Raw genomic sequence first — 27,243 nt, forward strand, 5'->3', positions numbered from 1 at the left:
ATATTATAAATATTTCTATAACTGAAGTGTTGTATTCTTGTAGAAATGTAAATGCATTGTTAGGCTTTTCAAATGACTTGAGGATTTTAAGATGTAATCTTCCTTTTGGTCTCTCCTTAACTTGAAGTTGCATAAATGCACAGTAGTTGCAAATTGCTTGAAAGCCTAAAGATTTTTGTTTATTGTTTTAACTTCTTCAGAGGAGAAGCTTGATTTTTTCTTTTTCCCCCTTCACTAGAGCCAAATGAATAATTCTCAGAAGTTCCTTTGGAGGAGATGCAAACAGTACTCATTATATAATACTTTCATTAAAAAGTATATTACTAGTCTAAATTAATTAACAGCTGAAGCTGCTAGTTATTTAATTCTTTAATTATCTGGTAATGTGATTCAAAACAGGAATTCACAAAGTAAGATCCTCAAAATAGGAATCCTCATTTACCTAAAATTTAAGAGCAATATAACGGCAGGAGATTATTATAGACGATATTTTGGCATTTAAAGTAATTAAATTACTACTGCCTTTGATTGTAAAGGCCGGCAACATGCCTTTAAAGATTTCTTATTAGCAATTTTAATTCATGTCTCTTTGAATTGCACTATATGAATTGATTTAGTTGTTTTGAAATCATTAGTTTAAGAAGTAGGCTATGTTGGGTAAGTTTTGTGTGTGTGTGTGTGTGGCTATTTTGGGTTTTTTTTTCCCCTTCATTTTGAGTGGATGAATGATATTTTAATTTTAATTTCATACTATATAGTATAAACTGAAGCCTTTAAAGCCTTATGCTTTGTCATTTCTGGCATAATTCTTTTCTTGCAGGTTCAGTAGCAGCCTTGTGATTTCAAGGTCTTTTAGAGGAATTTTCCAACAAAGTTTTCTCTTAAAGAACAGGCACTTTTTACGTGTAAGTCTAGTTGAAGAAAAGACAATACGAAAATTCTTAATAAATGTAAATATTTTCACATGAATTTTCTGAAGCAATTAAAGAATAAGACTATTTGTACATATTTTTTAAGTGAATAAGATAGGTACTGAAAGGAAGTGATCTAAATCAGTCGTTTATATGCAAATGTGCGAAGATATCAATAATTGCCTTATTATGACTCCTAATACATTGTATTTCTTCTATATTTAGAAGCACAGGATATAGAAGTAGGGTTTCAACTTTATTTTATTTGACTTGACAGTCTTAATTCAAGATCCACAATTTTTCCCATAAGCTGCAGAATTTTCAGCTGAAAATTCTGCTGAGAGCTAGAAAGTATATAGAGAATTCATTAATATTTTTATTCCCTGTAAAATTTATCTCAAATCTACCTAAAATATTTTAACATGGTTTTAAAATAGCCTATATTTTAAACTTAATCAGTAAGTTACTGTAGTAATGATGAATTGGTATATATTCAGTATACATTCTAAACAAAGATGTTTTTGAAGCATTATGACATCAGAGGTCATTGGCCTAAACGCTATTAAAGTTCAAGTGAAGACAAGCTACTTAAACTTTTTTGTATGAACAGGAAATTAAGTCTGGCAAAACACAAAAGAAGGGAGGATGAGCAGAGCTTGTTGAGGGGGGAGGAGGGATAACCTGAAATTGACTTAAAAATCTGACTCAAGTCTAAAGCACTGGGGATAAAGTGCTTGTCTGTTTTCTAGTGAATAAGGTGTGCTTTGAGGAACTCTTTCCACCAAAACTAAAGCCTGATGGTAAAATATAATTGCTGTATTCTTCAAGTTTGAAATTTAGCTTAATTAGTAAACTCAGATGGAATAGTAATTCTTTAAGCCCGTTATAGTCTTGAACTATATTTTTGTTTCCTAGTAGGGACAGTACAAAACCTTGTGCTTAATAGATGCTTAATGAATATTTGAGCATGAATAAGTGAATTGATGAAGCAAGTGAAATGAGTGAGGAGAGTATCTTGATCCTGTATTAGAGAGATTTCATCTTTTCTGGGATGATGAACACCTTCTAGTTATCTAACCAACTAATAGCATGCCGTGGCCTTGCATTCTGTTCGAAGGAAGTGTCTCCAGAGTAGAATGCGGCCATCGCAGTGGCCTACAGTGGCCATTGGAGTTCATTGCCGGCTTTGCTCACTGTGTCTCGGTCTCTGCTGTGGGAAGTGGGCCCTGCCCTGGTATTCTGAGTCAGATTTCTGTCCAACTCCTACCTCATCTGTAAGTGAGAAATCTCTCAGTACTTGAGGATAATGATTTGCTGACTAAACTGAGCCTTAGTTAAAGTGCTGTGTGCGTCACATAAGTGCATTATTATTTGGACCTTTTCAGAGTTAAAAATATATATATTCCTTTGAAATTGAAGTGACAGAGAACCTAAGAATGGAGCAAATACATTGCTTCAAAACTTATATAATAAAATTTTTATATGTAAATATATTTTCACTCAAAGCCTAGATTTTCAGCCCCATTTCTGTGCCCGCATCCCTTCAATCTGTGCTAAACTCTGGCCACATCCGAATATTCTTGCTGATTCATGGAGGCTCAATTCAAATGGCAGCCACTTCTGTGCCACCTTCCGCACTCTTCCCCTTTCTAAGCAAGATCAGTCCCTAATCTGCCTCCCCTTTGTGTTTCGTTTTTGGTTATATTACTCCTCCTGTTTGTTTATGTATAACTTTGTTAGGGCTGTGTATCATCAGTGCCTGTCTCATATTGAATGAATGAAAGTATATAAGTTACACAAAAACACAGCCATTTTGAAAGAAAGTACTGTTTTTTAACAAAATCTTTTTGTTGCATAAAGGTATCATTTGACTTATTAGTTAGTAACTCCCTTTTTGTTCTTGAAGTGGTTGTTTAGATAAAGCTCATGCAATATTAAAATGATTAAAAACTATGCAATGAAGGATAGTAAAATTCAATGATGACTGATTTTTTTTTTTTCTATTTGAATTGAGCTGTTCAGTGTGTCAGCTTGATTCTGTTGGGAAGAATGTTTCATCTACAATAAAGTAATTGGATCTTTTTTGCAACTGTGTGGTTATTTAAGTGTAGGTTAGAATTAGGTTAACTTTTTAAAGTAGTGTATAACCACCCACAAAAGCAAAAGAGATGGTGTTGAAATTCCTCTTTTCTCATTTGTTGTTTGCTTCCTTCCCAGTGGTATAGTAAACTTACGTTTAATGCATGTTACAATAAAACATTACTAATTAGCGTTCATTAGTGACTAGCAGAGTTGTCTGAATTAATGAAATCCTAGGTTATATATATATTTTAATGCCACATTATTGCTTTTAAATGCTAAGAATATTTCTGACTACTGACATGTTTCCAAGTTGGAGTTCTGCTTAGTTTTATTTTAAAACTCCATTAGATTTTTGTAATTAATAGTTTTTTTAATACAAGTGACTGTAATTTTTCAAATAAGTATTCTTGAAACCTCTAAAATACACCCTGTGATCATTTTTACTCTGTTGTGTGGTTTTACAAGGACTTCTTCCATAGATCATTCAATAGTAAGCTTTAACCTTAGATTAGTTGTACTTCACATTAAAGATAGGTCAGAGAGCCAGCAACTTTTTAAAGCAAGGGTGTGACATAATCTTACTTCTTTTCAGGAAAGCTAACTCTGCCTGCACATTCAAGTTTAGCTCCTGTTTAGTGAGGGCTTTATTAGGTAATGGATGGTGGTGCTACCAGGTACTTGATCCTTTACAAAGCCCCATGGAGTAAAGTTTGTTGTGGTTTTGGTTTTGGTTCCTGTTTTACAGAAAGAAGTTGAGGCTCAGTGAGGATGGTCTAAAGGGGAGATATCCTGATTAAAATGAGTTGGATTTGGACGTTAAGAGCCTTGGAGACATAAGAGCCTAGACTAAGGCAGTGATGGAGATGCCATTAGCTGTCTACTTGCATAGGGTAATTTCTGGGTAGCATCCAGAAATGTCACTTGATTCTTGAGTGCTTGACAGAAAATTACTCTGGTGGATTAGCTTGTACATTCTAAGAGCCATTTTTCTGTTTTAACCATAAAGTGTCATTTAACCTTCCCATTTAAAAGCTTCTTAAGAATCACTTATATGGCTTCCAAGTGAGAGAATTATCTAAATTATTTTAAGCATTTTTGTGTATAATGTAATTTATCAAGTGATCTAAAGTATAGCTGTCCCATAACACTCAGGATGGATAACAGTTATTAACGTGCTGGGTACATTTTGTTCGTAACTAGCATGGTGTTAATTGAATTATTCTTACACTACTTCCAAAATTATTTAAAATCTATTGTAAAATTTATTTTGTAGATTCTACATGAGCATATTGGTTTTATTCAGGAAGATTTTTTCAGAAGATGATTTAGAAATTATCTGTAAATACAAAAAACTAAAACAGATGAATTTATGTCTCATTTTTTGAATTTTTTATTTTTTTCTTTATTTTGTTCCTAGTCTATAATAATGCTTTCAGCTTTGTACTCTTGCAGCGTTGCCTCATACTCCTATTTTCCCAGTGGAAAAAGCAAGTTTCCTGTTCCTGTTGGGTGATTCTGTAAAGCCCATTCTTTACTGTTGTTGTTATTTGTACTTAAATTCTTTGGGACCGATAATCAAATGTGAGGTTACATTTACAATTATGTTGTGATAATGTTGTCTGAGCAGCTAAGCGTGGAAAATGATTGCAAAGGCTTAGAAAATAAGAAGATGGAAAAGAAATACTGGGTTTAAGATTAAATTGGAATCAGAACAGGTTTCATTACTGTGCTTCAGATAGAAATAGTCTTGGGGTGATGCTAAGCAATGAGACAGAAAGGAGAAGAGGGAGGATACACGTCCATGGTCTGTGCAAGAGGGAAGGACCTCCAAGGAAAGGATTGTGTTGTGTTGTGCTGTGTTTGTTACATTGGGAGAAGATGTAGGGCAGAATGTAGAAGTCCCACTGGCTGAGATGAGTCAAGGAAGGGGCAGCTGTTGAAAGGGGGGGAAGGGGGACTAAACAGGGCACAACTGAAACCTTGGGGACACGTCTCCATGTGACTTCTGACACCTTCGTAAATGCTATGAGCCTCAGTTTATTCACACGTAAAGTGAAGATAGTAATGCAGACCTCAGAGGGTCTGTGTGAGGATAGATGGTCAGGTTTCCAGTGTAGGGTGCGACAGAAGGAGTGTGTGAGCAGCACTGAGTGTGACTTCACGTGGTGATTACTATTTAGGTGATGATTTTAATGTTTATTGTTGGGAGCGAGGATCATCGAGGCCCTCACACCTGTTCAGTCCTTCATTTCCCCCAAGAAATCTGAGCCAGTCCATTTCCTGAATGATGAGAGGAGAGAGGATAGATTATAAAGGGTTAAGAGTGTAGGGAGAATTTGTAGATGTGGGTAAGTGAATCACTGAGGTTTGAGCAGGATGTCTGGAAGCAGTTAGCTCTACGTTAAAGGCAAATGGCATTTAGAACTAAATGTGGGGAAAGGAAATATATACTTTACATGTTTTGCAAAGAAAAAAAAATTACAGTCTTTTAGATTGCTGACTCAATGGTTATTTCTCCACAAAACTAAGGCTCAAGAATTCAGTTTCTCTCAAGAAAAGGCATGGCACTTTTAGTGTTTTCTTTTGTTCTTAAGACACTGCTTTTAATTGTAGGCATAATTTTCCATACTCCAGTTTAAAAATAAATTGCAGGGCTTCCCTGGTGGCGCAGTGGTTGAGAGTCCGCCTGCCGACGCAGGGGACGCGGGTTCGTGCCCCGGTCCGGGAAGATCCCACATGCCACAGAGCGGCTGGGCCCGTGAGCCATGGCCGCTGAGCCTGCGCTCCGCAACGGGAGAGGCCACAGCAGTGAGAGGCCCGCGTACCGCAAATAAATAAATAAATAAATAAATAAATAAATAAATAAATTGCAGAGTCAGTCATTGTGGTAGTCAGATTTTAACATAACATTTTTCTCCTTTTTATTTAAAGGAAAATGAATTTAAATAGTTATCTGCATAGGACATTAATCAACTTTACATTTAACAATATTTTAAAATTTACCCTGGACCACCATAGAACCAATTGTGGAATTCATAACTAGAGAATAAAAATAATATTTAATAACTAAATCACTGCTACAAACATGTTTTTTAAACCTAATTTGAGACTGAGTCTCAGAGGGTAACATGCAGCGTTACGATTTCTATTGATAAAAGTTGTTCAACTTTTTTCTTTTTCTTAACTGAAGTATAATTGATTTACAGTGTTGTTAATTTCTGCTGTACAGCACAGTGATTCAGTTATACACACATATATGTATATATATTCTTCTCCATTATGTTTTATCACAGGATATTGATTATAGTTCCCTGTGTTATACAGTATGACCTTGTTGTTTATCCATTCTATATGTAATAGTTTGCAAAACTCTTCAATTTTAAAGTAAGTTGAAAAGTATAATTGTCTGATAGTGTAATGAAACCAAGGCCAAATTGAGAATGTACAATATTCTTTTTGGTTTGAGTGGAAGGATCTTGAAGAGTTGTCAGTGAACATCTGAGCTGTTTGCTGTCTGGTTTTCTACCTAAATTTGAGAAATACAGTCGCTTCCATAATCCCCACATCTCTCTGCCTTGCTCCAGTCCACATTGTGGGTATGTGGCAGCTTGTGTGGGTTGGGCCCTTGTAAAAGTCCAAGTCATGATGGTGGCTTCTCTACCAGGGTTGCAAAAAGAATTGCCAAACCACTATGATATCCTATTTTTCTTAGACTAAATTAAATCCTTCTTTCTCTCCCATAAGGGAAATACATGATTCTGAGCAAATCATACAAATGGGTTTGCAGCTGAATTTAATAAGAGACAACCAAAATCTCTTCTGTGGGACAGAGTTTTCTAAAATAACATATTTTGTTTGTGCATAGTGGATAAATTTTCAACCTTCTTGCCATGGATACACATATAAAACACTACCTAATAAACCTTGCTTTGTCTAATGTATTACTCAGAAGAATTATTGGCTGTTATTGACAATGTTACTAGCAATTTCAATATTTCTTTCTTAAATTAAAAAACAGAGTGGATTTTGTAGTAAAGCGGTCATTGGTGTTACTCGTGAAGCAAAGGTATTTAAAAAAAAAAAACCACAAAAACAAGTACTCCCGGGGAGAATTGCAGTACTAAGAAGTAGCCAGTATATAGTTATTAATGGCCAAAACATTAAAAAAATTTTCCTAACACCAAATGCAAAGGCAACAAAAGCAAAAATAAACAAGTGGGACTGCATCAAACTAAAAAGCCTCTGCACAACAAAGGAAACAATCAACAAAATGAAAAGGCAACCTACCTAATAGGAGAAGATATTTGCAAATCATGTATCTGATGAGGAGTAATAATCTCAAATATATAAAGAACTCATACAACTCAATAGCAAAAAAAAAAAATCCAGTTAAAAAAACTGGGCAGAGGGTCTAAATAGACATTTTTCCAAAGAAGACGTACAGATGGCCAACAGGTACATGAAAATGTGCTCAACAATACTAATCATCAGGGAAATGCAAATCAAAGCCACAGTGAGCTATCACCTCACACCTGTTACATTGGCTGCCATCAGAAATATAAGAGATAACGAGAGTTGGTGATGATGTGGAGAAAAGGGAACCGGGAATGTAAATTGGTGCAGCCACTGTGGAAAACAATATGGAGTGTCCTCAAAAAATTAAAAATAGAACTCCCATGTTGATCCAGCAATTCCACTTCTGGGTATTTATCCAAAGGAAACAAAAACACTAACTCAAAAAGCTATCTGCACTGCCCCCCACCTCCCACATTCACTGCAGCATTATTTACAATAGCCAAGATACGGAAACAACCTAAGTGTCCATCAGTGGATGAATGGATAAAGAAGATGTAGTGTGTACATACACATACATGTACATATGCACATGATGGAATATTATTCAGCCATTAAAAAGGAAGGCAGTCTTTCCATTTGCAACAACAGGGATGGACCTTGAGGGCATGATGCTAAGTGAAACAAGTCAGACAGAGAAAGACAAATACTCTATGATCTTATATGATCTTATATGTAGAATCTTTAAAAAGGGAGAGAGAGCTTATAGATAACAGAAAACAGATGGATGGTTACAGAGGCAGGGGAAAGGGTAGGGAAGGTGAAATGGGTGAAGGAGGTCAAAAGGTACAAACTTCCAGTGTTAAAATAAATAAGTCATGGGGGTATAATGTACAGCATAGTGACTATAGTTAATAATACTATTTTACATATTTGAAAGTTGCTAAGATCTTAAAAGTTATTATCACAGGAAAAAAAATTTTTGTAACTGTATGGTGACTGATGTTAACTATTAACTAGACTTACTGTGATCATTTCACAATATATTCAAATACTGACTCATTATCTTCTATACCTGAGACTAATATAATGTTATATGTCAATTAATTTCAAGTTTGAAATTAATTAATTAAAACAATGCAAAGGAAAAAACTTTTTTTCTGAGGGTGTAAATAAAACCTCTAGAGTTTCTAAAGTTCAGCTTAAATCACCCTCTTTACCTTCCCAAAGCTTCACAAAAGAATAACCTGGTAAAGCATTTTCTTCTTTTATCAGACAGAACAGGAAAATCTAGTTTTGAATATGCTAGTACCAGTATTTTCTTTGAAAACCTATGTGAGTTGCTTTCTCTAAGAAAAATGAAATGTTTCCTTAGCTAATAGCCTTTCCCTTCTCCTCCTTCCTTGCTATTATAATATAACCTCATTTTATTCACTTTCCTCTCTGTGAGCCACAGACAAAATTGTGAATCTTGAATGGTGTGAGTTCACTTACCATTGATTGAATTAGACGTAGACGCATATGTCTGGCTAATGAGAGCCTGGACAAGGATGGCCAGGGAGCTCTTGGGAAATTTCTTGAAAAGGAATATGTAAGCAGAGACTTTACTTTCACCTCTGGACTCTATGGTCTGCATGTGATGTTTGGGACCACAGCAGCCAGTTTGGGACTATGCAGATGCCTAACTAAACAGGACGAGCCAGTCAGTGTTGCCGTATATTATGCAGTCATGAATTATATCTCCTTGAAATCTCAAATGTTCTTATCTTTAAATCAGGAATAGCGCCTTTCCATGCTTGGTTCAAAGAATATAATACCATGTGCTGTACTGATTCATTATATGCAGCATTGCTCTAATTTTTCATTTTAATTTTTCGATCTAGTACTCTCAGTACTATATTCTTTTTTGAAAAAATCAGACGAATCCTGATGTTTTAAAGAACTTGTGAGGGTATTTTACCTATTTATAAATATCTGATATAAAATTTACATTTACGCTCAACAAAAGTTGTAAAGGTTTGGCCTTATTGTTGGATGACAGGAGTTTTATAACCAGATTTCATGTGTCAGTTCATAGTCAGTTGTGTTAATAAATACTTCATCTTTGACCTTGCGTAGTTTGAAATAACACTCCATTAAGAGTGAAACAGTTCCTTCAGTGTTACTGAAGTCGGTGTTCCTGACTTTCATCATTATACTAAAAAATTTAAACACCATATTAGCAGACATCTTTTTTCCTCTCTTTCTAAACCTGTAATTTTATTGGGGTTTATATTTGAAATGTGCATTTTATGCATCTTTTTAGTGTATGGGAGTTGTTTCCTTAGGGACGTCGTTGGTTGGAATCCTCCCTCTGCTCTCCTGCTGAGAGCAGACTAGCAACGTGGACTGAACCAAAAAATGTCTTCCTTCGGCAAGCCTGGAAATGGACACCCATCATCCCTGATTTTCAGAGTGCTGCCCCACAGTCTCAGTTACTCTTCATATAACAGAACCTGCCACTTAGAGTTGACTCTAACCCACTAAATTTTGTTTCCATAAATAGGTTATAGGAACCATGTAGTTTATCAGCTTATTCCCTTTTGATGTAAAGCTCAGAACTGCTTAAACAGCACACCTTTGCCCAGGTTTTCTGGTACAGTTACCTCCATGATGCATTGTTCACTTCACAGATAAGATCTGAAAAAGAATAAGGGAGTAATGAATTTCTGTTCCATCTGCAGTAGATATGTCATTTTTAATTTGTTTTTTATATAATTTGGTGGAAATATACCATTTTATACACACACTGATTTATTCATCTTAATATCTTTTAAAACCAAATTATTATTGAATGGAATAGTTCCATAAAGGCTGGAATTAAGGAGGTCTTTCATTTGATTTTCTAGTTTTAGTAAATGATTAAATGTCTAGTAATAAATAGTGAAGAGGGCATAGTGCCAAAGAACAAGCAATTTGTGTTGCAATGTGTCCATTTCTTGATAACCTTTTCTAAAAATGGCATCGATTCAATCCTTTATCTGGGCCTTTGATAGAGCATGATCCTCAGATTCAGCTGTTGAATATGACCAATTTCCTTCAGTCCTGAACTCTGGAAGAGCAGAAGCCTTTTTTGTTTTTTAAGTGTTGTCTGTTACTATTTAAAAACCTTCTCGAATACTGCCTTAAAAACATAGCTACTCTTGGACTCCCCTGGTGGCGCAGTGGTTGAGAGTCCGCCTGCCGATGCAGGGGACACGGGTTCCTGCCCTGGTCTGGGAAGATCCCACATGCCGCGGAGCAGCTGGGCCCGTGAGCCATGGCCGCTCAGCCTGCGCGTCCGGAGCCTGTGCTCCGCAACGGGAGAGGCCGCAACAGTGAGAGGCCCGCGGACCGCAAAAAACAAAACAAAACAAAAAAAACATAGCTACTCTTGCTCTGGAGCTTTTATATTAGAATTACTTTTCTCCTCTATTTTTTGTTTTTGGACATATTAGGGGTATCTTGACCAGAAGCATGAAAGCCAAGAGCAATCACAACTTTATTCTTTTACAATAAATACTGAGTAGTGGGATAACATGTGTTTTTAAACAGTTTTGGGGGTACGTGTTAATATGAACTGTTACGGTTTAAACAGGTGACTGAACAGTAGTCTGATGACGACAACATATGCTCAAAGTCCTGTAGTGCATAAAAAAAGTAAGTAACAGTTATCGAGGGCTTGTCTGTTCCAGGCCATGTTTATACTCTTTACTCTTAACATCCCCACTAGACAGTAAGTTCCATGAGGACAGTGATTTTTATGTTTTATTAACTGCCATCTCCAGGTGCCCAGAACAGTTCTGAACAAATAAAGTAACAACCTGTGACATAGCTACTGTTACCTAATTGAGGCAGTTGGGGCATGGACAGTCACAGTAACTTGCCTAAGGTCACCTAGCTATGGGATTAGCTAGAGCTGGGATTCACACCTAAGTAGTCTGATTCATGGACCAGTGGTCTCAATGGCTGCTTCTGTTGTCTCTAGAGAAGAACAGGAACACAAAGAAATAATAAGTGTGGCTTATTTGGTAGAGTTCATTGTTAGAGGGCTATGGTGGTCTAACGCAGGGCTTATCAACCTCAGCGCTGTTGATATTGGGGGCTGGATACTTCTTTCATGTGGAAAACTTTCCTGCACATTGCAAGATGTTGGGCAGCATCCTGGCCTCTACCCACTACATACCAGCCCCAGTTGTAACATTCAAATATATTACCAGACAATGGATGGACAGCAAGGTCCTACTGTATAGCACAGGGAACTACAGTCAATGTCCTGGGATAAACCATAATGGAAAAGAATGTAAAAAGGAATGTGTATATATGCATAACTAAGTCAATTTGCTGTATAGCAGAAATTAACACAACATTGTAAATCAACTGTACTTCAATAATGTATATATTACCAGACATTTCCAAATGTCCCATGGGAGATAAAAATCATTCCCAGTTGAAAACCACTGGTCTAAACCTACACATTAAACCATCACAGACAGAAGTCTGGAAGAGTTAGGTGGAGGCGAATACTTGATCTCATATTTAGAAAAGTTTGGACCTCCTCCTATGCCACAGTGAGTCAGAAAGAAGGGAATTAGTTTGTTCTGTGACCATAAGGGTATTTTATATCAAGACCTGAATTTTATCCCTTCTTTGTAAGGATTCCTCTAGAAGCACAAATTTATATAAAACCATATCTTTTCAACTTTTCCCTTTCGGTCATGAAGAGCATAAAATCTCTGGCAAGGGTTTTTTGAATAACACCTTGTCTAGTAAAGCTTCAAATGCATTTTTAGTAGCACAGAGGTATGTTAGTTCATAATTTAGTAGTACAGTCACTTTTGCTATAACAGTATCTGAAGATACAGTATCTGTATCTTCCTAAAAATCGCCTCTCTGTGCAAAATTTGACAATGAAAGCATGGGGCTTTTGTGGAAAATGGGTTTAGGGGCACAGCACTAAAAAACCTCATTAGTAACACATAAAAATAAAGATAGGAACCTAGTGAAAGTGGTAGCGCAGTTTCACACATATTAAATGGTTAGAAAATACAAAAATACTACATATACTCTCTGCGTTGAGAAAGCCCTGCAGTTTGCTTGTGGAAATGGAATTGGAAGGGTTTCAGCTTGTGAATTATTGGGAACTGTTGGAAGTAGGGAGTTGTGAAATTAGAAAAAGTTGTATCACTGCATGTGGATGGGTGTGTTTTGTAAAGCAGGCAATGAACTGAAGTAGCTGGTGGACGTTTGAGAGTGTGCAGGTGTGTGATCTGTGTGCTCCTAGGGGCTGCATCATCAAGGTGCAGTTTCTGCACTCACCTAGACTTTCTCATGGATGGGATCATGCATAAACAAATGCAGGATTTATATGACACTCAAATTGTTCCTTAATATATGAATTGAATTGGAACACACTTCTACATGAATGTTATAGGAAAACTGATGGTACTCTTGATCTGAATTTTGAGGCCCTTCAAAAGAGGAGGGAAAAAAAAAAAACCTTTGGACTACAAAAAGGATGGCGAGTGTAGGATGAAAAGACACCCTTTGTAAATAATGCTGGGGACAAACTGGTAGAATTGAAGGCTGGAATCTTGTCTTCCCTGCCCCCTCGTGGCCCTAAGCAGTCACTCCTCTTTTGCACCAAGGAAGGTGGTCATGACATGATACCTCGGCCAGCCACCTCCCACAGTGCCCAGTTGCTGTGTGTATTAAAGAACTCATGTATTATGCACTAAAAGAATCCTGTGCATTAACAGAGATAGCTTTTTCCTTATGTTTTCAAAGGTTCATTTGGATTTCATTTACATTGCTGTCATTTATTGGCACTCAGTATGCTTTTAACTCATATTTTTAGTTTCTGTAATTTAGACATTATGTTTATCCTTTACCATTACGGTACTTAAAAATGCAAGATTAGTATAAAAATGAAGTGTAAATGCCAACATAATAAGAAGGAATGGTTTTGAAATTTAAAAATGTGTATAAAAATAGATTTGCACAAGAGCAGTGAGAATTGACAATCCTATCAGGTAGTGGAAAATTACGACGTTTCAACAGTTAAGACTGGAATTTGGTTTGGCTGATGTTTTGGTTTGTCATACTCTTAATTTATTTTAATTCATTTTTAACAAAATGATTAGAAAACATTACTCTGATTTTTTATTTGCTAAGTATGTTGTTTTATGGGAGATGACAATTTTGTAACTAAACTAATTGCCTATAAAACCTCAGTCTTCTGAATTTGGATTTTATAGAAACCTAGTAATCTTGAATGACTGTAATTTAAAATATAAGTCAGAACAAATAAATAAACATTTCAGAGGACTTCTGTGTTTATGTTACAATTAGGTGTACATAGTAGGAAAGATTATTTCTTTCGTTAGAGAACAGCGAAAGACTTTCATGTTAGAGTATCCTTCGAAATAAATGAATTTTTCTGTCAATTTAATATCATAACATTAAAAGAAAATACATTGGGTACTTTGGAAAAGTAAAAGAACATAAATATGTTCATTTTTCATATTGGTTTTAGTCACTGAACTTTTAACTAAGATGGAATGCTAAGATTTTTATTTAGTTAGTTTTACTTTAAGACACTGTGATCTTAAAAGTACTTGGACAGGGCTTCCCTGGTGGCGCAGTGGTTGAGGGTGTGCCGATGCAGGGGACACGGGTTCGTGCCCCGGGCTGGGAAGATCCCACATGCCGCGGAGCGGCTGCGCCCGTGAGCCGTGGCCGCTGAGCCTGCGCGTCCGGAGCCTGTGCTCTGCAACGGGAGAGGCCACAACAGTGAGAGGCCCGCGTACCGCAAAAAAAAAAAAAAAAGTGCTTGGACAATAAAAATGTCAATTTCATTGAACTAGCATCCACTTTCCGGGAAAAGAATGTTTGTGTGCTCCTTTTTTTTTTTTTGCAATCACTCCGTTGTCACAATAGTCAATATATAATTTTTTTTAACTGTATACCTTTTCTTTTATACGGTTTTAGTTTTATTTAATAAAGTTTCCAGTACTTGAGTAACCAATAAAAATAATATTACTGAAAGTTCAGATTTGGAAAAGGAACTTAAGTATCTGAAGTTTGCCAGAAAGTTTGTGGCCTGCGGTTATAAATGTCCTACAATACAGATCACATGTAATAATCTTTTAAGATTAACAAAGCAGTATTCAGTACAACATCTTGACAATTTCCTCCATAATGAGAGTAAGTTTTCTAAGATCTAGCACACCAATGATTGATCTTCCTTACAGGTCGCTTTGTGGTATGTTACTAAACGGGAAAAAAATATTTGTTTACAAATGATGTATTTTTTTTATTATATCAAATGTATACTGCATATTATTTTGGGCATCTGTTATTTTTGGCTTAGATAAGTAGTTTGGGATTTTTCTCCTCTCATTTCTAGAAAACAATAGGAAGCCTAAAGGTCTTATTCTCCAAAAAATAGTCACTCTTTAATCAAACCAGATTTTTTTTCGGCAAACATAATAAGTAGATTTTTCTTTGCTTGTGTTGTTGTTTGTGCATTTCATTTAAGATTTTTGTTTTCTCCTTCAGATTCCATTTTTCTATAGCATACTTCAGGTATCATAAAAATCAATCCCATTACATTATTTATGTAAAGATTCCTTTGTGAAGCCAAAACGCCATAAATTATTGCTCTTCCAGTGGTACTATGTTTTAATGTGCCAGTGCCCATCTGGTAGTACTGTTAGATTTATTTTTCCATCATGAATTTGGCATTAGGTTTCTGTAACGTACCTAGATTTATTTTTCCATCATGAATTTGGCATTAGGTTTCTGTAACGTACCTAACGTATTGGGATACTAAATAATGAAGGTAGGTGGATACTCATACTTTTCTGTGGCCCACCTGTCACGTAAGATGCAATGATTGGGGAGTCAGATCAACTTACTTTTGTTTATCCAATAGAAGAACAAATTGAGGTCATACTGGCGGTGGGCATGGGGTTGGGAGTGGTGAGTCTAGCTGTACTGTAAAACTGTAAGTAACATTTACACAAACGTGTACACACGGTAGATAGTAGAAAAGGTTATGTAGGAGTGTCAACACCTGGGGGTTTGAATTGCATCTCCTTTATTCACTAACTTTAATGTTGCTATAAAGAAATGGCTATTTTGCTACCAGGATATTTTTTTAAAGTTTGTGGTAATGGCATGTACATTTTCTCTTATTCTGTTTTCTTCCAGCCATAATGAAAGGAAAGTGACCTGTAAACATCCAGTCACAGGACAGCCATCACAGGACAATTGTATTTTTGTAGTGAATGAACAGTAAGTAAAGCGTTTCATGGAATGCCTCTGTTCAAAATGGGGTTAGTATAAGTGTCCATCAACAGATGAATGGATAAAGAAGATGCGGCACATAGATGCAATGGAATATTACTCAGCCATAAAAAGGAACGAAATTGGGTCATTTGTAGTGAGGTGGATGGACCTAGAGTCTGTCATACAGAGTGAAGTAAGTCAGAAAGAGAAAAACATACCGTACGCTAACACATAAATATGGAATCTAAAAAAAAAAAATGGTTCTGAAGAACCTAGGGGTAGTACAGGAATAAAGATGCAGACGTAGAGAATGGACTTGAGGACATGGGGAAGGGGAAGGGGAAGCTGGGATGAAGTGAGAGAGTGGCATGGACATATATACACTACCAAATGTAAAATAGCTAGTGGGAAGCAGCCTCATAGCACAGGGAGATCAGCTCAGTGCTTTGTGGCCACCTAGAGGGGTGGGAGGGAGACGCAAGAGGGAGGAGATATGGGGATGTATGTATATGTAGAGCTGATTCACTTTGTTATACAGCAGAAACTAGCACACCATTGTAAAGCAATTATACTCCAGTAAGTTTAAAAAAAAATGGGGTTAGCATTGAAATTGCTGTTATCCGTACTTAATACAGTACAATTTAACAGTTTTCTTATCTGGACATTTGCAGTCAAGTATAATAACAGAATGCCATCTGTTTACTATGTATGGTATAGAAACATGACTTAAATTTTTTTTTCATGAGGAATGTAATTCCAGAAGCTGTTTTTACAATAGGTCAGACACAGATAGTAAACTCAAGAGCGCAGGATGCAAGGTCAGGGAAAACTGTAAACTTGGTCAAATTATTAAACTAATTTGTGGGATCTCAGTTCCCCAACCAGGGATCGAACCCGCGCCCTCAGCAGTGAAAGCACAGAGTCCTAACTACTGGACTGCCACGGAATTCCCTATCATTGTTACTGTTTTCAATATTAGAATCGCTAATCTTGTAATTAAATTTTTAATGTTCCAGTTGGATGACCAAGTAGCATATCTGTATTAAGGCTTATTAAAATAAACATGATATTAAGTTGTGCTTAATTATTTTTAAAGTAGTTATAAATATTAAGCTCCAACTCTGGAGCTTATTAAGCTCTAACTAGTACCCAGCTGTTTTGAAAAAGTCAGACACCAGCATTGTTAAATCTAGGGAAATGTTATTGTGCAGTAGTTTACATAAACAGCAAGTTCTAGCGTTCTGGCATATTATATTTTCAGGACCGTTGCAACCATGACATCTGACGAAAAGAAGGAACGACCTATAAGTATGATAAATGAAGCTTCTAACTATAACATGACTTCAGACTATGCGGTGCATCCAGTGAGCCCTGTAGGCAGAGTAAGTTACTTTGCTTACTGTTAATTATTGATAACTGGTGTAATTGGTAATAGCTATTACTCTTAATGGACTTAGAGTTTTAGAATAATCATTTCATTTTTATTATTATGTGAACCTAATTACGTTCGAGGTAATTGACATAAGCAGTGGCTTAGAATATAAAGTAGTAAGCTTATATTTTAATAATTTAATGATTTTTTAAATATTGTAGAGTTCAGATTTGGAATAATTTTACAAATGTAATGGATGTTTGTGTGAGAAAATGGAAGTTTATTGAATCAACTTAAGTTTTAATGGTGAAGGTTAATATAATGGCCTAGAACTCCCATTTTCTGACTATTAAGTATACCTAGAATAATATATATTCTATCATATTATACTGTTTTCTTTAAAATGTAAAATCTTTTACTGCTAAAGGGAAACCCATCAAGCCACTGTGCTTGATGACTGATGTGTTTAGAACCCATGATGTGAAAAGTGCCATAGCCACATGGAAACAGTAGTGGGTGGTTTTTCTTTGTAATCAGAAACAAAAATGTTAATTGTTTAACCTCTAATCCCAGACTTGTGTGTCTATAAAAGTTTGTAGTTGTTGCTTCTTGTACTTTAAACCATAACGTTAATGTTTTAAATTTAGAATTTTAATATTAAAATGTCTTCAAACTCGTAGAAAACATGCTGCTAAACCTGAATAAATAGTTGCTGTAACATTAATGCTCAGGTCCTAAATTAAGGATAGCAAGAAAATCAAGGGATGATAAAAGGATTTTCTTTATTTAGAACATAATTGTGTATTTTATAATAGTAAAAGAATTGTAATAGTAAATTATGGTTATTGTAAAGAGATGGGTAATAGACAATTATCTATTTTAAATGCCTGGTAAGGTTTTTTAAATGAAATATTGCAGAATATTACAAGTAAATATAAATTTTCAAATAATGTAAATTATTTCTAATTCTTGTATAGCATAAAACACTAGCAGGATAACACAGCATTTTAATGCTTGTAAATTTATACTAATTAAAATCTAGAAAAGTGACTTACCAGTTGAGGGCCAGTAAGTCATTGTCTGGAAAGAAGGTTGGAGCCGTGCCTTACACTTTACACCCAAAATTTTCCAGATGGATCAGGTGTTAAAGCGGTAAAAACAAAACTCTAAAAGCAGTACAGAAAGCAATGCAGGTTTTTTAAAATAAACTCAGAATGCAGATGGGCTGTCTAAAATATGACATAAATCCCAGAAGTCAAAATAGAAAATGAGAAATCCAACCACAGAAAACTATCATGCATGCATAATATCTGTAATTTATATGATAATTAAAGAAGGATACTGAAGAGTAGGTATTATGTATGCAGCTATTTGAGGAAAAAAAAAGAGATATTCCATAACTATGAAAAGTTATTCAGATGGATAGACACATATATACACAGTGGTATCAGTCGCCTCACAGGGTTGTGTTTGGGTTGTTTGGGTGCTGGGGTCCAGAGGTGAGAAGTAGACTGGTCCTTTTGTATCTTTTTGTAACATTTGAGATTTATACTGTGTTTAAGCATTATATGTTCAAAAGTAAATTAAAATGTATCCCCCAAAAATGGCTGATATTGGGCCTTAAAATTCTATTATGTACTGATACAAGCCTCATAAAAGGAGATTCTAATGTAATGTGCTAGATTTCCAAAGATTCTAGATAAGTTGAAAAATAAGAGAGAAATTGATATTACTTACCTTCATAGAGAAATTCAAATTCAGCTTCTTTGTCTTTATGTTTGTTGGTTACTGCTATCATTCCCACCAAGATAAAATGTTCGCAATAAACAACAGCAGTATTTTAAAAGATTATGTGTACTTATAAGAATATGGTAAACACCATCTGTCTGGTATTATCCACATTCAGAGTTTGTCCGTAAAGAAGAAAACACTACATGACGTTAAGCAGATCCTTCCAGTCTTGTTTTGACTTGATGTGATATGTTTGTTTCTATTTTATCTGTTAGATTTGCTCTTGTGACATGGCACTGTTAACTTGCTTTAATTGGAGCAACACGATTAAATGCAGATATAAATCAAAAAGTGCTGTCATTTGGTTTATTCTTTAAAATGTGTTAATATTATTTTTACTCAAGGTTCCTTCTATTTAGCAGGTAATGCCACACACTGTGCCTTTTTAAAAAATTGTACACGCGGATTTTAAAGGAGACATTTGTGATCCTTCCGTAATATCCTAGAGGAGGAAAAATCTTTGTGCAGAATTCTTACATTTGAAACAGCTAAGACACAAAAGTGGAATTGCAGTAATTCATCTGAACAGATTAAATCCTGGAAGTTTCAGAGAAATCTGGAAAGAGATTAAAATTCTGAAGATGAAAAATAAACTCAATATCTAGGCATTAATACCACATTTTCTGTTGGGCTTTTTTTTTTTTCCTTAGACTTCACGGGCTTCAAAAAAAGTTCATAATTTTGGAAAGAGATCAAATTCAATTAAAAGGAATCCTAATGCACCTGTGGTCAGAAGAGGTTGGCTTTATAAACAGGTATTTTTTTTTTTTTCCTATTTGATGTGAAAAAAGGACAGAATCAAAAGGGACCTTTTCTGCCGAAGGCACCTAAGACAATTGTATAGAGTGGAGAAAGAACTGTAGTGGTCATCCAGATTCTTCACTTCTTATTACCATGGAGAGAGTTACGGGAACAATGGAGAAGGAAAAAGTAATGGATGTTACTTAGAGATATTGTGGGCGGGGGTGGGCAGGTATTTCTGAATTTGAAATTAAATATATGCTGGCTGAAAATGTTAGGAACAGCATGCTAAAATTATCTAGGCAGAAATATTTTTAAAATGGAAAAAAAAACAGGTATTGCACATTTTTCTATCCTATAAAAATCATTGAAGAAATGTAGAATTATGTACTTCTCTGCTTTAATTTATAGAGAAGTCTGATCATAAGTTGAAATTTTTCTGATTTTTTCAGATTTTTGCTTCTGTGCTCTCAAGACCGCTCTGTTAAGTGTCTGTACTGTTTTTTCTTTCTTTTGTTTGGTTGATCAAGCATGGGTCACTCAGATACCCTGAGAAGTTGGGGTTTGTATAGTTGCGTTACCTGGGAAACCTGGTAACTAAGCTTTTTTGGAACATTGTTGTACGTTTTGGAATTAGTAGGGATGCATGTACGTTGGACTTGGTGACATCTATTTGGATTACTTAGAGGCTTTTGTTTTCTTTTTCGCTTTCTAGTTTGCAGCTGGGTTTCAGATAAATGAACTCCAGATAACTGAGATAACTCGGCATTCAAGACCTTTATCTTTCTTTGTCCTGTCTCTCTGATTCTACATGTATACAGATGATGCAGAGCAAGTTAAATATTAGTCCATTGATAGTGTTAATTTATTCTGTCAAATATTGCTAATTGCTTTCAGATGGCCTAATAATTATATTCAGTAAAATTCATAATGACTTTGTTACGAAACATTCATTAGACCTTGCTCTGTCTGAAAGTTGGGTGGCAACTAAACTACTGTATTGGCAGAAGACCCACTTAAAATCCAGAGAGTTCCCATTCAGATTAGTTTCGCCAATTTCTTACTGAGTTGATTGGATATGTAACTTGGATACCAACTTTTCATTTTTACTTAAAGATCATTTACTATATTTTAACCATCTGACATTTAAACTTATCCAAGCTAAAAGGTTTTTTTTAACTAGACTTTCTGAGTCCAAATTCTATTGAAATAGCTCCGTGTGATATTGAGCTTTGTAGAGGATATAGGATTCCTTATTTTAAATGATTGCTGTTCTTATTTCTTGATCCCTTGGTTAATTTAGTATTGCCAAAGCGTTACCAACCAGTTTCTCTACCATGAGTGTTTATTTTGTAATAGGTGTGTGACTTACAGAGAATATTTGTTTGCAGAGCCGCTTAAAGATCTAAACTTTTTAATTATCTGTACTAAAGAGATAATTAATTAGGAGATTGAAAATACCATGTAATTTGGGAGGGCGGGGGAGAGCTTTCCTTAGTGTAGCTGTCAATTTTAAGGACAGATCCCTTACTTCAGGAGATTTTTACCCATATAATTTCTTCACTTCTAAAGGCATTTTTAGATGATAGTCACAGCTAGAAGTAAATTAAGAAATATAAATCAATGCACATACAAACTGACCTCTTTTTTGCCTTTGTGTGTGTGTGTGTGTCTCAGTCTGGGTCTGGGTTTCGTTTTCTCTTGTGGTTTTGCTCTAGTGCATGTGGGAAGGTAATTTTCATTAAAATTGTGATTTTGTTGGAGCTTGGCATTTTTATTACCTAAATAACTTAGAAAAAGCTGCCAAGTAGGTACTCTTTTCTGCTGGATAAGCAAAACCCAAGCTGTCTGTGTAAGAAGAAAAAAAATGTTTATGAAATGTGTTTATATGCTAAGGTTCCTTTATTCGCAGTCATTTAAAATCACGTTACCTTTGGAATAATTTCAAATCACATACTTTTCTTCTTGTTGAAGATTACCATATTTATTAAATCTGGTTTTCCAGAATGCACACGCTGCTGCACAGTTACATTATTCTCATGCTAGCAGACGTGTTCAATAGAGGGGATTCCAAATTGCTTGCAAATAGGAAACCAAATCACATTGCTTCAACAGAATTCCTTTTACATGACAGTGTTACTCTTCAAAGACCAGTGTACTTGGGAATATCTTAATATGATACAAGTCCCTAGACAACAAATCCAAAATTTTGCTTAGCGTTATAGCTCGATTTCTGTATAGCATATGTCAAACACACCTTGTTTTAAAAGCTTATTTTAAACAAATAAGAAAACCAGAAATGAGTTTTAATTTTCTGAAATGAAAAAAAAAATCCTTTAATATGCTGATCTAATGCAGGACAGTACTGGCATGAAGCTATGGAAGAAACGCTGGTTCGTGCTTTCTGACCTTTGCCTCTTTTATTATAGAGGTGAGTTTACCGTAAACAATAGAATATATGTTAAATATCAGATACTCTTTTAAAGAGAAAACATTACAAATCTTTTTGCTATTTTATTATCAACAAATAGTATCAAGAAAATCTTTTCTTTATTGACATGTAATTCTGAGTAAGGCGGAGGGACAGAAGGATATTGTGCTTCAAGCAGATTGGTCTTAGTTTTGGTCCAGTTTCTGTAATCTGATTGTGCTGAACTGATTTGTTTTGTGTGAAGAACATGTGAGTATTCACTCTATAATGTTATCCTTGAATTCAGTGCCTAATAGACGAAAAACGTTAGTTTGATGTTTGATTCTTTTTACTTGTCAGTTTTGTCAGATCTAGCCATCAGTCTGTTAGATATCCCATTCTCCCCAGCAAATGATTTTAGTGCATTAGATTAGAGACTGCCATGATGTACTAGCAAATAAGAAAAATAACATAGAATGTATTTATTATGATCCCTTCCAGCCCTTCACACACACACACACACACACACACACAAACACACTTTTTTATAAAACAAAAAGACCTCCATGAAACATTGAGAAAGTTACAGAAGGGTTACAAACCAGGCTACTAATGTTGGTGGAGAAGAAATAAAGGTATTATTAAAGGCAGTCTTCATTTCTCTCTCTCTCTCTCTAATTTTTTTTTTCTTTTTAAAATTTATTTATTTTGGGGCGCGGCAGGTCTTAGTTGTGGCTCACAGAATTTTTCCTTGCGGCACACGGGCTCTTTGTTGTGGCACGCGGCCTTCGCTCTCCTTGTGGCTCAGGGGCTCCAGAGCGCGTGGGGACTCTGTAGCACGCGGGCTCTGTAGTTGAGGCACGCGGGCTCAGTAGCCCGGCAGCACGTGGGATCTTAGTTCCCTGACCAGGGATCCAACCCGCATCCCCTGCGTTGGAAGGCGGATTCTTTACCACTGGACCACCAGGGAAGTCCATCTTTTATTTTTCTTCTTCTTCTTTTAATGTTTTCTGGTTAATAAGTTGTTGATTAATAACAATTTTAAGTCAGAGTCTAGAGAAGTCTCTGATCACGTGCCATGTGGATCTGTTAGATACCACAAAGCTGGTATGAACAGAGAAAGGGGTGCGTAGGCTGTGCTCTCCCTAGAAATCTGCTTCAGCTACAATATAAAATCATGAATTTGGACAACCATTCCTTCTTCCCTAAAGTCTGGTTGGAAACAGTCACTAAAGAATTAGATTGTCAGTGCATGATTACTCATTTATATACCACAGAATACAATAGAATTTTAGAGCCTATGAGCAGTTTTAAAATTTACCTTGTGATTGTCCGGAAAAAGGTGTGACAAAATTCTGTGGTCATCTATCAAAGCAACATGTGCATATTGACCTTCAGATTTAGAAATTACTAGAATTGTATTCATCTTTCCCCCCACTGAATACTGTGGTTGAGAAGTACTGCTGAGTCAGAATTAACCAGACCTATCAACTTTCATTTTGTCATAGAGATGTTGGTCAGGCTGCAGCTGTGGCATTATCTTTAGTTAAGTGCCAGACTTACTCTACAGTTTTCCTTAAAGGTTTTCCCAGTCTTGCAGAAAGTCAGGATTTGTAACTCATACATTATTCCTAAGCTTATAATTTGTACTTTTCTCCCTTTTTCAGTACGTTTTATAGACCATTTAGAACTTTAAATAAGAACAAGAAAATGTTTGTTGCTTCTCATATAAAAATTTCTTAGTGTTAATTTGCAACAAAAAGCTCACTGAGTTCCTTGTCTTTTGCTGTTATTATTGCTCATGGAAAGGTGCTTGCTACTTGTCACCTTTATGAAAACAGAAAAACTTTTAACCTAATTTTTAAAAAGTAAAGGTGAATTCAGAAGCCATGTTGAGTATGAGATTCCATATTATTATTAACCATATGCATTTTACATTCAATGTATTTATTAATTTTAGTACAGTTCCCCAGACAGGAGGAATGTAAAAAAGAAGATATAGAAAGGAAAGGTATAACATTTAACTCACTTCCATTCTTCAGATGGTTGGAAAGAAGCATATGATACTACACTCTCACTATTTTATCAATAGGAAATGTCAGATTTTAAATAAAAACTATCAGATTTTAGTGAGATGATCATAATAGCTTGCAATTTTTGGAGTGTTTACAATATGCTAAGCACATAACATTATGATCTTGTCCATCTTTTCCTCACAGCCACCTGATAAGGTGGCAAATCTTATTATTCCCATTCATACGAGAGGAAACTAAGGGCAGCAAGTTCAATTGCTGGCCTGTCTCCCCAAGCAAGTCTCAAAGCCAGGATCTGCACCCAGACACTTCTCCTAAACACCCAGATCTCGTCTTCTCTCTCTCTCTCTTTTTTTTTTTTTTTGGCCACGCTGCACAGCTTGTGGGATCTTAGTTCCCCGACCAGGGATCGAACCCTGGCCCACGACAGTGAAAGCGTGGAGCCCTAACCACTGGACCGCCAGGGAATTCCCAATCTCGTCTTCTCTTGTACCCTGAATACAATGGCCCCATTCATTTCTTCCATATGTCTCAAAGCATTTAATATACTAACATACAGAACGTGCTGTCAGAATTTTTTGACAGGTCAGTCTGTGTTTTACGGATATGGGAAATAATTCAGAGAGAGAATAAGAGCTTTGCTGTTTTTTTGCAATAGGATAGCATCCAACACCAGATGGAAGCTCAGGTTCCCACTGTTCTTTACAATATACCAGGCATATCGTGAACACTGTGATAAAGTACTGAAATTGCTCTGTTCTGTAGTCAGTCTATTGATGAAGTTTACCGTGGGACGCAATTCACTCAACGAATGTTTACTGAGCAGGACCCGCTTCGTTCCAGGTATTTTCAAAATAGCAGTGAAAGAAGGCTTCCATGAAGCTTGTCATCTAGAGAGGTCAGGGAGACAGTAGATAAACTCAGATAAATAAACAAGACCATGGTAAGTGTTTTTAGGAAAATAAGGTCATGATATGAAAAGAAGGGCATGGGGCAAGGGCCTCTATGGACCAGGGCTCTGAGCCGATGTTTTAGGTAGCAAGATCCCAATGACAAGGAGGAGGCAGAGTGAGCAGAGCATTCCAGGCCGGGGGGAGCAATAGCGCAAAGGCTCTGTGGTAGGAAAGTGTTCGGGATGTTGAAGAAGCAGAAAGAAACCAGTGTACCAAGCAGGGAGGTTAGCAGTAGGGAAAGAGATGGATGGGAGATGGATGGGAGATTGCACCAGTCTTGGATTCTGTTGGAGTTTAGGGTCTGCCCAAGATACCATAAGGAAACAGCTGTGTATTTTTAAGCGTAAGAGTGATATACTTTTGATTTACATTTCAAAAAGCTCACTCAAGCTGCTGTTAGAGAATGAGTTATAAAGGGGAAGGAAGGAAACAAGAGTTAGCAGTTACTGTGTAGAAATGATGATGGCTTTAGACTAGGGTGGTAACTAACAGGGAGCTTTTTTTTTTTTTTTTTTTTTTTTTTGCGGCGTGCGGGCCTCTCACTGCTGTGGCCTCTTCTGGTTGTGGAGCACAAGCTCCGGACGCGCAGGCTCAGCGGCCATGGCTCACAGGCCCAGCCGCTCCGCGGCATGTGGGATCTTCCCGGCCCGGGGCACGAACCCACGTCCCCTGCGTCGGCAGGCGGACTCTCAACCACTGCGCCACCAGGGAAGTCCCAGGGAGCTCTTTTGATGCACCAGACATCTTATTAGGTGGTAGGATGCAGAAATTAACAATATAAACCCTTCTCCTTATGGAACTCACAGATTAGCAGAAGGAGTCTGAGAAAAAATGTTATAGTATTCAGTTGTGTTGATGAGTGTTGACCAGGCCTGTGCAAGGAAGGGATTAGGAAAGAAGGGTGATCTTGACAAAGGACTTAGCATGTACAAAGCATGAGTGAGCATGACATATTTGTAAAATTTACATATAGGACTTAAGGAATGAAGGTTATGTCTGAAGACGTAGCAAGAGTAAAGGCTAAAAAGTAGATCAAGGCACAAAAGGCATTTGTTTGTTATTCTAATGAATTTAAACTCCTGTCTTGAATACAAAAAATAGTATCAAGATCAAGTGTACATTTTAGAAAAATCACCGTAGCACTTGAAGCCAAGGGACCAGTTAGCAAAATATTGAAGTATTCTGGCGAGGAACGATAATGAGTAACAACATTCCGGTCTGTAAGTTACTTACCCAGCTGTGACTGTATGTATTTCTTGTCTTGTTCCCAAACGTCTTTAAAGCGAAAGAAGGAATGGGGCAATCTAAAATGTCACTTGAATCCGCTAAAATGTTGAGATTTTTATGGTTCCTGTCCCAGGTTGTGTTCCTCAGGAAGCGAGCCTTGTGATGGAGATCAGGGTGCAAGAGGCCTACTGGGGAGTGCTCTTGGTATCGGGACCTGGGCCTGGGAACGGAGGGAAGTAGGATAGAGCAGAGGGAGAAGTTAGGCTGCCGTGCAGTCTAAGAAAGGCCTGGCCGACTCTCCGTGCCCAACTAGGAGTTCGTTCTTTCTACAAACATCACTCAGTTCCTACCCTTCGCTTGGCAGTATACGAGGCCCGCTGGGTGATAGAAACTAAGACAGTTACCTAGGTAGAGTTAAGACAGTAAAAAAATATCAGTAAGACAGTTGCCTAGGTAGACAGTTACCTAGGTAGAGAACTATAAAGAAAGCCATGATTAGGAACATTTTAGTGATCTAGCAGGGGACTCTTCGGTTAGTCATTTGACAGATGAAGATTTTATATGCCTTCAGTTTTATGTAATAATGGCAGTAGTTACTGAACACTTAGTATGAGCTGAGTGCATTATTGCGTTCATTATGTCTGTTAAATAATTTAACCCTCACAACAAGTTCCTTAGTGGTAAGTCTTGTTTTCCTCAGTTTTGTAGTAGATGAAACTGAGATGCCCAGCATCAGTAACTTGCCCAGGATCTCAGAGCTGCTTGGAATCTGGCCAGGAAACAGTCCATGCTAATCCAGTGAAGTCACCCTGTGCTTATTGATGCTGCATATTCTGAAATAACTTTAGGAAAGTTATTTCCTAAAGTTCCAATTATGCAACATAGAAGAAGGTATTATTTGATAAAAAATGATCTTTTAATAAAGATGACTTCAAGCTGTTTCTGATTATATGCTTTATATAAGCATAAAGTTGGATTTAAAATTAGAATATGACTCAATTATAGAAAGTTGTCATGTTCTCTATAATTGATGTCTGCTCTCTGCCTCTTTTTTTTTTTACCTTTTAGAATAAATCTGCACTTTTGTTCATTCTTACTTGTATTAGTGAACTGTACCTGA

At 36.4% G+C, this 27,243-nt stretch overlaps 1 protein-coding gene across 10 annotated transcripts in view; it reads left to right on the forward strand.

Moving 5' to 3' along the window:
* The window catches only part of PLEKHA5 (pleckstrin homology domain containing A5), a 243,100-nt gene that overhangs the window by 131,471 nt on the left and 84,386 nt on the right, over positions 1–27,243 (forward strand). For 9 of the 10 annotated variants that reach the window (XM_082851146.1, XM_082851148.1, XM_082851147.1 and 6 more), the window contains 4 exons: positions 15,519–15,602; positions 16,858–16,978; positions 19,410–19,514; positions 21,859–21,931. In XM_082851146.1, the coding sequence (XP_082707272.1) occupies positions 15,519–15,602; positions 16,858–16,978; positions 19,410–19,514; positions 21,859–21,931 (383 nt within the window). Of the gene's footprint in view, positions 1–9,197; positions 10,965–15,518; positions 15,603–16,857; positions 16,979–19,409; positions 19,515–21,858; positions 21,932–27,243 lie in introns of those variants that run through there. The other variant, XM_082851145.1, reaches the window with a different exon arrangement.

Source organism: Leucopleurus acutus (genome assembly GCF_964270905.1).
Source record: "Leucopleurus acutus genome assembly, chromosome: 11".
NCBI classification, from domain to species: Eukaryota; Metazoa; Chordata; class Mammalia; order Artiodactyla; family Delphinidae; genus Leucopleurus; species Leucopleurus acutus.